The sequence below is a fragment of the Silurus aristotelis genome, assembly GCF_946808225.1.
Source record: "Silurus aristotelis genome assembly, chromosome: 16".
Classification (NCBI taxonomy): domain Eukaryota; kingdom Metazoa; phylum Chordata; class Actinopteri; order Siluriformes; family Siluridae; genus Silurus; species Silurus aristotelis.
In genome coordinates this window covers 6,717,239-6,729,176 of record NC_139589.1, presented here as the reverse complement: position 1 = coordinate 6,729,176, position 11,938 = coordinate 6,717,239, and the positions used below count along the sequence as shown (strand labels likewise).

The 11,938-nt window shown below is 37.4% G+C and overlaps 2 protein-coding genes across 2 annotated transcripts; both read left to right on the top strand.

Annotated features, from left to right (window-relative positions):
* The first annotated feature begins 852 nt into the window (after positions 1 to 852).
* On the top strand, positions 853 to 7,418 carry grpel2 (GrpE-like 2, mitochondrial). The gene is made up of 4 exons (XM_083565482.1): positions 853 to 1,094; positions 4,170 to 4,329; positions 5,136 to 5,217; positions 5,651 to 7,418. Exons 1-4 carry the CDS (start codon positions 1,015 to 1,017, stop codon positions 5,971 to 5,973), a joined length of 645 nt encoding a protein of 214 aa, XP_083421608.1. The 5' UTR covers positions 853 to 1,014; the 3' UTR covers positions 5,974 to 7,418.
* Positions 7,419 to 7,866: 448 nt separating this feature from the next.
* nhp2 (NHP2 ribonucleoprotein homolog (yeast)) lies at positions 7,867 to 10,711 on the top strand. Its single transcript, XM_083565484.1, has 4 exons — positions 7,867 to 8,174; positions 8,356 to 8,425; positions 10,014 to 10,119; positions 10,260 to 10,711. The coding sequence occupies exons 1-4, from the start codon at positions 8,021 to 8,023 to the stop codon at positions 10,383 to 10,385; spliced, it is 456 nt and encodes a 151-aa protein (XP_083421610.1). The 5' UTR covers positions 7,867 to 8,020; the 3' UTR covers positions 10,386 to 10,711.
* The last annotated feature ends 1,227 nt before the right edge of the window (positions 10,712 to 11,938 follow it).

Genomic DNA, 11,938 nt, shown 5'->3' with positions numbered 1-11,938 from the left:
TAATATGATATATACTATAGTATGCATTATCTCTAGAATAGTCCATACCTCATTTTTACATTCTTGATAACACTTTGTGTCTTAGTGGATTAGTGGTTAGCACATTTGGCTTACATCTTGTTTAGATTGGTGCTTGGAAACAAGTCTCTAGTTCACATGTTCTTTACATGCTTTTCCTCTGAGTACTCTGGTTTCCTCCCCCATTCCAAAGCCCTGCATTGTAAGCAAATTGGAATTTCTGGATTGCTCCAAGTGTGTGAATGGGTGTGTAGGATAAGCGGTATAGACCTTGGATGGACAAATAAAGCCTCTAAAGGTCAAGACTATTGTTCCAAAGCAAGTTGCTGCAGTAAACACTTTCTCTAAAATAGACCACACTTCACATTCTTAGATTTTTATGACAGATTTTGTTTTGGTGGCTTAGCGGTTAGCACATAGGCCTCATATCTCGTTTAAATTGGTGTTTTGAAACCTGACGAATTAGTTGTCCAGACAAACATGTCCAGTTTTAAAGTTCTCTGTGTGCTTCTTGGGTTTCCTCTGTGTATGCTGGGTTCTTCCTCCATTACAAAGCCCTGCACTGTAGACAAATTGGAATTCCCACGTAGTTCTGAGTGCGTGAGTGACCGAAACAGGTTTCGCCATAGTAACCACATTCTTCATAACGAAACCAGCCTGACATTTTCACATTCTTAAACTGTTTTTTTTTTACTACTTTTGAATAGTAAATAGGAAGTGGTCCACGTTGCCTGGAAATCCCCTAAATGGCTGAATATAAAAACAAAAATCTAGACCCCAGAGTCTTTTAACTGACTCATTCATAAACTAATTCCTACGCCACAAAATCCAAGTGATTATCACGCATTATTGATCAGGATAGAGGGTTTTAAATCTATCCATTGGCTCAGTGCAGGAAGCCCTTCGTGAAGTGCGCACTCGGCGGATTGTGTGAATGAGACACGTCCGCGCCACCCCTGGGCCTAAAGAAGCATTAGCGAACTGAGCTCGCGACAAATGGCCGTCTGTTTTCTGTCTTTGTGTGGGAAGAAATCAATCCGTTTGGGTAGTTTACCGACTAAACTCTGCCGAATCAGGTAAGACAACGATTTTCATTCTCACTACACGGGTGTAAATTCTCAAATCGTTATCTCATACACACCATCTGCACTTTTTTCCTCTTCGTGTTTTGAGGCGCTCTGGTGATTAGCCTGGGTGACCTTCAGGAACGTTGATAACCGAGCAGAGTACGCCCTTCTACATAAACAAAGCTGAAAATATGTGTAAGAAACAATGTTATCGATAACCGTGAGAGAAATATCGATAAAAATTAAACAAATAAACAAAACCGTAGCTAAATATATTTCCTGTATCAAGCTAATCGTTGAGGACGTGGAACATTTAGCTAGCTAGCAAAATAAACAGAGCCGGAGCAGCTAGCCGACTGTTTAGCTTTAATACACAATAATAGCTATTTAACTGTTTACAAAAACAGTTTATAAAGATGTTTTTTTTTTACTAATTTATTTCAAGGCCCAAGGCAAAACCACCACCACCGGTTGCCCGTAAATATGTTTATTTCGAAGCCAGTGGCAGTAAATATATGACGGTGGTAGTGAGCCGAGTAACAGATGTCCAGACTGGGGCCTGAGAGATGTACCTTTTTAATACAAAGTGTGTGTGTGTGTGAAAAAAGAAAAATAATAATATATATCTTTTTTTTTTCGTCTCCTCTTTTATTGTTCATATATTTTAGGGTCCCCACTTGCTACTGCACAGAAAGAATAAAAACTTTTATTTCTATTTTATTGACTCTGCAGTCTGTGGGGTGTTTTATTTTATTTTTTAAATGACCATTAATATGTATAATTAGTAATATATTATGCATGTTTTTGTGTTATTTTAGCATTTACTACCTTGCAAAAGTACTTTTGGCCCACAGATCTTGAACATTTGTAGATAAAAGTTTGGGCACCTCTGAGCTATACTGTATGCAGTAAAGTGAACTAATGAGAATAGTGCCTGAGACAGTGGGATTAAGTTTATACAGTGTTTAATCTATCAGTAACACAGCCCTGTCTGATATACTCATGCCAAGACCACACACACACTTTCATGTTGGTGTCACTGCTGTGCTGCGAAAGGAGCACTGTGGGAGGCCCTTTTCACTTACTGGACCGAGTAGAGGGGGATGAGAGATTGTTCCTTGCGACAAAATGACCTACTCTCCTCCTTTACCTGACAATTAGATTTATATTCGTGTAGCACTTTTAACAATACACTTTGTTACCTAGCAGCTTTACAGATGTAGATTTGGGTTTAAACCAGAGACGACAGTAATGAGGGGACGTGAGTGGGGGGTCTTCCTAACACTAAAGAACAAAGAAATCAGACTCAAAAGAAACCCATACTCCTCTGTGTGACTGAAAAGTGTGATTATGAACCATTACTGGGTAGACCTGTCGACATGTGAAATCAAAATGTTTTCAGTCTATTAGAATGATTGTGTTAAAAAGAAAAGTCCTGGGAAGAGCACGACAGTGTTTGGGATGACTGTAGCAGTTTTTATAATGTACAAAACTGGTTTTATGGTTTACTATTGATTGATTTGTATAGCAACAGAGTTTTTAGGAATGTTTTTTGGCAGACAGCTAATGACTTACATTCAGCAAATGGTTTTTTGAGCTTCAGATGCAGACTATCCTGTTTTCACTTGATAAAACTTGATAAAGAAAAAAAAAACTGTCCTATGATTTAACTACATCAAGCTGACATCACCAGATTGTTGCATTTTTCAATTGAGATGCTTTTCTGTCCTTGTACTGCAGCCCTCTTTCAGTTGTTGTTTATTTTGGGGGGGTGTTTCTGTCTTCAGGCTCTCTTCAGGAAGTGAAGTGCATGATTAATTGGTTTAGGGTCAGGTAAATTGCCGGTCTGGTCTGAAACCTTCCACCTATCCCCCAAATAAAGTATTTTGCTGTTTTCTTAAACTGGTTGTTTAATTTACATTTCTCTGTAAATTAGCAGCCTTTTTTTAATTTCTTTTTTTTTTTAAGATTTTTACATTTCTTCTGGTGCTATCCTCTTGAGTTACATCATCAGTAAAAATGTGAGTTTGTTCCAAGAGCAGCCATGCAAGTCCATAACACTTCCTCCTCCATGCCTGACTGAATAGCTTCCATGTATTGGATCATGAACAAATCCTTTCTTTTTGCATACTTCGGCCTTTTCATCACTTTGGTAGTTTAAAATAAGCTAGCACTTACTTCTTACAGATTCTTACTGCTGATGAGTCTGTGGTATCTTTAGGTATGGCCTGTTTCTGCTCTTTAAGACCTTTTCAAAAGGCTGATTGTGACACCCTTTTGTTTTTTGTTTGTTTTTTCCCCACAGCCAACCCAATTGTTTAAACAAGATCTGAACATGTGGGCATTTGTGGCTACCAAAGAATTTGGCTTCGTATTATTGATGTTACTGCTGATAAAAGCAGCAAGATGAATTCTGAACTATACAGGGCTCCAATTGAGCCAAATACTTTACAAATCCACTGGACAAGAGCATTATTTACTTTTGGTCCCTGTATGGTGACCACATACTAAAGTGCTTTAATTTATGCACATTTGGATGTCAGTATACTTTTATTAAAGCTGAATTCATTCATTCATTCATTTTCTCCCGCTTATCCGTAATTCGGGTCGCGGGGGCAGCAGTCTAAGCAGGCCCCTGCCTTCGACTGCTGCCCAATCCTCACAGCACCGTCCCTTACGGTCCCTCCTGCAGGTGGTGAGCCCACGGGAAGGCGGCCCCACGTCATTCCGACGTCACGGACCTTGATATTTCCCTCGTAAGGGACCCCCGGAGCATAGAGGGTTAAGGGCCTTGCTCAAGGGCCCATTAAAGCTGAATGTCTGCATTTTTTTTTCAATTATATTTTTACATTTCAACTCCAATATATTGAGGTTGGCAAATAAAACAACCAGAAGTTTGTCAATGTCCATATATTTACAGACATGGCTATATGTCCATATATACTGGACTATGCCTTCATGTTCATAGCCAGCCAATGTTGTTTATCTCATTTTCCTTATCATTATGTACACAGAAACCTCAGTCAGCACTTCTACTTTTACTTAAGGAAATATTTGGTTTTTTTGCTCCTTTCTGCACACTAGCACCCGTATCTGCTTCTCCAGCACTGCTGCAGAGAGGCGTACTACGGGAGACGACTGCCCCAATGATGACGGTGATGATGAACAAAGTCTCTCGGTAACACATGTCCGAATGTTGGAGATGAAAGCCAACAAGCTGGAAGAGCAGGTCCGGGATCTCACTGTGAGTCACTTTTGACTTTTACAGCAGTTATTCCAAAAAGTCTCTTGTTTTATAATCATCATGAACTAATAAATAAACACAAACTTTGAGGTTGTATGTACACTACATGGACAAAGGTACTGGGATACCTGACTTTTCCAGCCATACGTGGTTCTTTCCCAAACTGTTACCACAAAGTTCGAGCCTCATAATTGTATAGGATGCCTTAAGGAGACCCACTCCTGTTCCAGGATGACCCATGCCCCTGTGCACAAAGGATTAAATGGATTAGCATGGAAGATCTTAAGTGTCCTGTAATAGAGCTCTGGCTGAACACTTTGGGATGATTTAGCTTCCTTTCACTTTATCAGTATTTACTGCACTAATGCCTTTGTGGATGAATGAGCACAAATCTCCACAACCACACTCCAAAATCTAGTGGAACATCATCTTCTAAGAAGAGTGGAGGTTATTATAACAGCAAATGGAAAAAAAAATGTGGAATTGGATTTTACAATCTTATTGTCAGGTGTCAACAAACTTTTGTCAAAGAAAGAAACAAAAGACTTACAATGTACAGTAAAATATTAGCTGCGTATTTTGTACTGTGCATTGTAACTTTTGCTTATTCCTGATTTTTTTTTGTGTGTTCATTCAAAAGTCACGTTTTTAAAATCCCACACAGAAAAAGGAAGTAAACTCATACTTAATTTATATCATGCTCATTTGATTTCTGTTAAAGTAAAGATTCCCTGTGCATGATGTGAACAGACCTAATATCCCTATTGATTTTATAAATTAATGGCACGTCTCTGTGTATTTCACAGCAACGCTACAAAAGGGCCATGGCTGATTCAGACACCGTTCGGAGAAGAACTCAGAAGTTTGTGGAGGATGCAAAGATCTTTGGTAAAGTTCTGTTTAACAGTCACGAGCCAGTTTTAAGAAAATTATGCTTGAATTTTACTTTAGATTTTCTTTTCTTTCAGCTTAAAACCAAGAAGTTTTCGCATTTACAGGATAGCCAATAAGTTCCTGTGCATACAGAATTATGGTTTTATAATGATCATTAGTTTACTTCTACAAATTTAGTAAATTTTTTTATTTTATTTTTTTCCCCCTCCCCACCAAATTTCCCACCAAATTTTTTTTTAGCAGTTGTACTCAGTCAAGTTAAATGCTATTTTTGTGATTTTTATTTACTTACTTACCAACCAAAATGGACCAGGAACTGCAGTATGCATTTAAAGCTTATTAAAAGAGATGGATAATATACGATAACGCTAATAATCTGCAAGATTTTGTGCAACATATTTGATTCTTTTTTGTCTCTTTTTAAAAGGAATTCAAAGTTTCTGCCGAGACCTGGTGGAGGTGGCTGACCTGCTGGATAAAGCTGCAGGAGTCATAGACGTAGAGGCAACGCAAAACCTGACTGAAATCACAAACAAACTGCAGCAGGTGTTTTCCAAGCATGGGCTGGAGAAAATGAGGCCTGTGGGTGACAGATATGACCCTTACCAGCACGAGATAGTGTGCCATACTCCAGCTGAAGGACTCGAGCCCGGTCTCGTAGCCATTGTGAAGCAAGACGGTTACACGCTGCACGGGCGCACTATTCGCCATGCGCGTGTGGGGATCGCCGTGAAAACACAGGACTCTTGATTTCACGATTGTATTGGCCGTACTTTTTTCTGATTGTCATCTACAATATTGATCCCTAAGGGGAAATTTGGGAATTTGTACAGTATGTTTGCACACTTATATAATAGAGCTTTTTTGAGGCCTTGTTCACGCTTAGTATTAACATTTACTTTGGATGATCGGAGCACAGGTAGAGGTGTGAACGAGCCAGACACGTCTCATTGGGGTTCTCTGAGAGATGCATGTGACCATGTTACCTTTGTAACATGAGTGCCGGTGTGGTCTGATTTGTCCCTGACTACATGGCTGAACTCTTTAGTGCTTTCAGGTTCACTAATTTCACGCTAAGCTATTTTACAGACTAACCACATCGTTGATGCATGTAACAGGATTAATTTTTTTCTTATGGCTTGAGCTTAAAAGAGATTTATGTAATTTCTATATTTTAAATGTTCATACCAGCCACACTCATGCATGTATGCATCTGAGCCTTGCGTTTTCTTTTCGTTCTTCACATAAGCTCCATTTGCTAGAAAGTGTCTGTGGCTTGGTCTACGCATTCAAGCTGCGGATTTTTTTTCCTTTTTTTATGTCAATGTTTTACTTTGATTAGGGCCTATGATTATTCATTTATGTAGTTTACAATCTTGTTTTTTTTTTTTTTCATTTTTTATAATTATTTATTGCAGTCTACAAGTTTATTTTCTGAATGTATTTTATTATTCCTTTTTCCTTTATTTTCTTCTTTTTATACATTTTTGTTTGTTTTGTTCATTTGTTAGTCACAGAAGTCGGTACTGAAAATTAGACAGTATTTGTATATATGAGGATTTGAGGCCAACCATGCTGAAAATGAGCTTATTTATTTGTATAAAAAAAAAAAAAACTTTTCACTGGACCTTGTTTTTGGGTGAAATTGTATTTTTTCATTTTTGCCCCCCATTCCCCTTGAATTATCATTGAATTATTAAATGTTAAACATCCCCTTATTAGTATTGATCGCAAGGTTTTGCACTGTAAGAATATTTTTATTTGAGAATATCCCCCTACCTCTATATTATGAAAGAAATGACAAAATGAGTATTGATGGTTTACTCAAGATTTGGTGTTGAACAAACTGACAATTATTAAAAGTTTGTGGGTTTTGTGCCTTATTGACAGATCCGCTGTGTCAGAATAACACACCTCACCATTTCCCTGTTCCCTGTTTAGCTTTGAAATTATGGTGCACCTTACATTCGTATATGAAGTCCATATGAGAAAGAGGAACCTGTTTGATATTTGTTTAAATTATGCAATCTTTAAGTCTTGTGATTTTTCTGTGATCTTCACAATCCAGCGTGAATTCGGCTTGGAGTTGCATATGGGAAAATAGTATTTTGTTTGCATGATATCAGTGATGTACGGCATGTTTATCACTCATTATTTTTGTTAAAGTAATATTAAAATGTAAAACATTTCTGTAATGATTTGTTCGTGTTTTATTGCTCTGATTATATATATAAAAAAATTTCAGCGAGCATTTTAATATGGAAGTCCTAAGATGTCATGCATTATATTTTCTTTTTCATGATCTTGACATAACAAAATCACAGCTTCATGGATAATACCCATAACTAGTTATCATCCATGATTCTGCGACGATGATGCCTCTAGAACATGTTCTTATGCTGAATACACTCAAAATCATGGAGACAATGTTTTCAATAAGAGATCAAATAATGTTTTTAAGTCACGATAACAAGAAAAGATTTATGGTGAGAAAATTATTTCGTGATCATGAGAAAATAAAATATAGAAATATAGAATATAAAAAATATATAGAACGAATAACCTTTTAGGACTTTTATGTATTTACGCTTGTATTAGAATTAAAGCTAGTTATCAGTAAATCAGCGCCAGTCCGCCAGGGGGCAATGTGCTGTGGACACTGCAGTGTGCGGAAGACGAGAAGTGGGATCCGGAAGTTCAGTGGTAGATCCAGCACGTGCTCACTTCAGGCAGAGGAATAACAACAATTCTTGGGAAAAGTCTTTAGTTTTTTTGTCTATATTTTACGCTTGCAAATATGACCAAGACTAAGAAGGAGAAAAGTGCTCCCGAGGAGGAAGCCGGAGGGACGGAGAAATCATACCAGGAGTTATTGGCGAATATTAACCCCATCGCTAATCCCCTAGCCTCGCGCAAGTTAAGCAAGAAGCTGTATAAATGCGTCAAAAAAGGTAATGGTGATTATGATCCAGTTTTGGGAACTCAATCAAGTAAAAACAACTGTATAATTCGGAATAGCATCAGCCGGATTCTTATCCAAATGTGGAGGCTCGTGTGTGGATTCAGAAATTGTGTATTATAGATTTGATATCATGTAAAGTATTTATGATCTTATTTTATGTTATTCTGCAGCGGCTAAACATAAACAGATTCGCCGAGGAGTCAAAGAAGTGCAGAAGTTCATCAACAAAGGAGAAAAGGGGTAAGGGGAAAAGTTTATAGCATGGGTGCACAAACCATTTCAACATTGGTGTGGTAAAAGTGTAGTATATTCGGGCAAGACATACCTTAAAACAGTGTAGGTTGCGGCCCTCTAGTGGGGAATAAAGACACGACAGGTGGGGCGCAAGGAACTTCGGGATTATATATATATATATATATATATATATATATATATATATATATATATATATATATATATATGTGTTCATTTATACGAATCATTTATATTAAAAAAATAAAATAAAAGATGTAGCAGCACCGGTTGAAGAACTGGCGCGCATCATATTCTGTGCCCACTGTATGTTGTGACCTTAGGGGGCGCTATTTCTAAAATTGTTACGGAAATGTTTGCGCGACAACGCGTATGGAGAACAGTCTGCTGTAGTGCTGCGGAGAAATACATGCGGTAATTGAACTGTACAGAAATGTTCATTTACATGTTTGAGCTATAGCGCCCTCTAAGGTCACAAAATGCTATAGTCACAGAATCTGCTGGTGTGTCATCCTCTTGAGATGATATAACCATTAATATCAGACAGAAATTGTCTCTTTTGTGCAGTCTGAAATGGTGACCAGTGGTCGACTCCAAGGATATTGATGGTTATATCCGTGTGCAATGCAAAAAAAAGGTATTTCTCAAAAAAAAAAAAAAAAGAAGGTACACCGGCACACCAGTACTTCGGCAGGTGCTGCCTAGACTTAATTCTCGCAGTGCTACGACTTTATTCTCGTAATTTAAATTAAATTCTCATAGGGCTACAACTTTATTCTCGTAATCAAAGTTTTTTTTTTTAACATGGCACGCTATCGTATAATTTATGATTTTCTCAATTAAAAACTAAGTTCATACACTCAAAGCAACCACAAACAAACAATTCAACAAGGTCATTGATGCAAGTAAAAACATAAGTTAGAGTACTGAACACAGCTACACTTTTTTCAATTTTTGAACTTTTTTTTGTTTTGAAAATGTATTTTATTACCATTTATTTTGGCTGATGGAGGACAGATGGGGCTTAAAAATCCCCCAATAAAAAAGTGGAGAAGGGCAGAAAAAAAGTTTGAAAACCAACTTCAGTAGTTGAATTAAAAGTCCTTTACGATTAGCACTCTTTAGGTTATTTAGGTTACTGAACCTTAAAATTGTGCACATGCATGATGAGGGTTTTATTTAAAGGTATATGCAGGAATGGATAAACAGCCAACATGCATACTGATATCCCGAAGAAGCCTTTTTACCTTTTAGTGCTTTACCATCAGTTTATTTAAAGCTTGGAGATAAGGCAATATGAAATATATTATTATAAAGACTGCTCACTATTTGTGTTTTTATTGTTTTGATCTTTTTTAGTGTTAAAAAAAAAAAAAAAACAATTTCTTAAAACAATCAAGTATTATAGCGGAAAAGTAACACCTGCTGCCTTTTCTGTACTGGTTTAGGTTTTTTTTTCCCCAGGCTAGTCATGATCTTTGTTAGGGTCAGATGGTGAAATACTCCTGGACCATTCTGCCTGAAAGCCCACATTTAATAAATTTTATGTTTTAAATAACATTCTTGCCTTTTTCAGGATTGTGGTACTTGCCGGAGATACGCTACCCATCGAGGTGTACTGCCACTTGCCAATCATGTGCGAGGACCGAAATCTGGCCTACGCTTATATTCCATCCAAAGTGGTGAGTGCTGTAATGTTTGCTGTTGTGTTGTGGATTAATGTGTACGAGATGCATTTTATAATAATATATCATTTAATATGCTGCAGCAGTGTCGCATATGATTCGAAACAGTTTGTAATATGTTCCATTTTTTTCCCCAGGACTTGGGATCATCAGCTGGTTCGAAAAGGCCCACGTGTGTCATCATGATCAAACCACACGAAGAATACCAGGAGGCTTATGATGAGTGCTTGGAAGAAGTTTCCTCCCTGCCCAAACCTTTATGAGTGCTTTTAGCATTGATGTGCTTGTGGTGTCCGAACATGCGATGTTGATGTATGTGATTTAAACATTGAGTCATTATTGAGTTGCCTGGTTGTTCAGATGTTGTAGCACCTCATTCACTTCCTCTGTACTCCATGGACTATTGAAGGATGGACCACAACAGCAGGAATTCTGAATTAAAAGCAGAGAAAGCAGTTCATTTAATATTTTGGTTGAGACGGTTGTGTTTCTGTTTATCTGGTGCTTTCATATTAAGAGTATTTGTCACTTTTTCCCAACTTTTGTTTTGTATTGATTTTATTTGAAATATTAAAATTTCATTACAACTCTTGGGCTTCATCTGTTTTCACAACATCCACAAAAGAGTTATGGCACAGATGTGTTGCAGACCATGCTAAGTTAGGAATCATCAAATCATCTAACACAGCTTTTTTACTGGCTGTTCATCAGTTATGAGGCTACTAACAGCCGTTATGTAACAGCAGTGCAACATTCATGTGCATAAAGTTTTCCTTATTTGTAAAGGTCTTTATAAAAATAATTAAACTCTTTATTAACAAGTTTTACTTTGCTTCATTATTTACGTTTGCTTATAAGTTACTGCTATACCGAAAGTTTTCATAATTAAACTAAGAGAAAATAGTGCCCAGCAAATGCTGAGTGTGAAAGAGCGCTAGTCATGAGTTTATTCAGTTGTGTACCTTTTGCTTTTTCTATTATCTGGATTTAGAATCTGTAAAAGTGGGTACACATTTCACTGTTAAAAATTAAGCAGTGTGTAAATGAATGCTGCATTGATCAGCTGGGATCTGAACTTTTTCACGTGTTTTAAGTCGGAACAATGGACAATCACAGGGAAGTTTGTTTTGCTTTTGCACGGTTTTCTAGCTCTGACCCCAAAGTACTGAATCTCCTGTCTTGCACATTTGATTAATAGTGGGCTGTTTAAGTTAGTTGAAGCAAAGAAAACACTATTATATAAAGTCTGCACGACATGGTTTGGGGTAAACTGTGTTTGAATGAAAGATTTCCAAACTTTATGAAAATATATTAGAAGTTATGTCATGAGATGGTGATAAAAAACATAGAGAGGACCTTAAAAGAGTCCATTCATTATCGTTTCATCATTGTTTAGGTGTTCTGTTCAGTGATGGATGTTTAAATGCAGAACCGATCATGTAAATTGCAGCCCTAGGCCATTATAGCAGATTGATATCACTTACAGTTCAAATCCAGTTCATAGTGCTTCGGTTGCTCAGTAACTTCAATAATATTTAGCATGTTCCTGTGGAGCTACTCTCAGCTGATCAGAGTGGTCTCCAAATGAAGATAACTTCATGCAGAGTTAGGGAGAAGGACAGGAGCACTGGTCAATGGTACTTCAATAGAATGAGGGAGAAGGAGTGGAGAGGTATAATTAAATGAATTGATGACAAGGATAAAACATGAAGGTCAGTACGAGTAAGGAGTAATTTCGGCAGCACAGGAGCCGCCCTTTTGGGACAACGGCTTAAAACTTGCAATGTCGGTGCTCTTTAGTAAGATGTGATGCCTT

Bases quoted from the DNA above. Each gene is read 5' to 3' on its own strand.
- nhp2 (XM_083565484.1), top strand. From the start codon at position 8,021: ATGACCAAGACTAAGAAGGAGAAAAGTGCTCCCGAGGAGGAAGCCGGA. The intron at 8,426-10,013 runs GTAAGGGGAAAA...TGCCTTTTTCAG, and splicing joins ATCAACAAAGGAGAAAAGGG to GATTGTGGTACTTGCCGGAG. The intron at 10,120-10,259 runs GTGAGTGCTGTA...TTTTTTCCCCAG, and splicing joins CTTATATTCCATCCAAAGTG to GACTTGGGATCATCAGCTGG.
- grpel2 (XM_083565482.1), top strand. From the start codon at position 1,015: ATGGCCGTCTGTTTTCTGTCTTTGTGTGGGAAGAAATCAATCCGTTTG. The intron at 4,330-5,135 runs GTGAGTCACTTT...TGTATTTCACAG, and splicing joins AGCAGGTCCGGGATCTCACT to CAACGCTACAAAAGGGCCAT. The intron at 5,218-5,650 runs GTAAAGTTCTGT...TCTTTTTAAAAG, and splicing joins GGAGGATGCAAAGATCTTTG to GAATTCAAAGTTTCTGCCGA.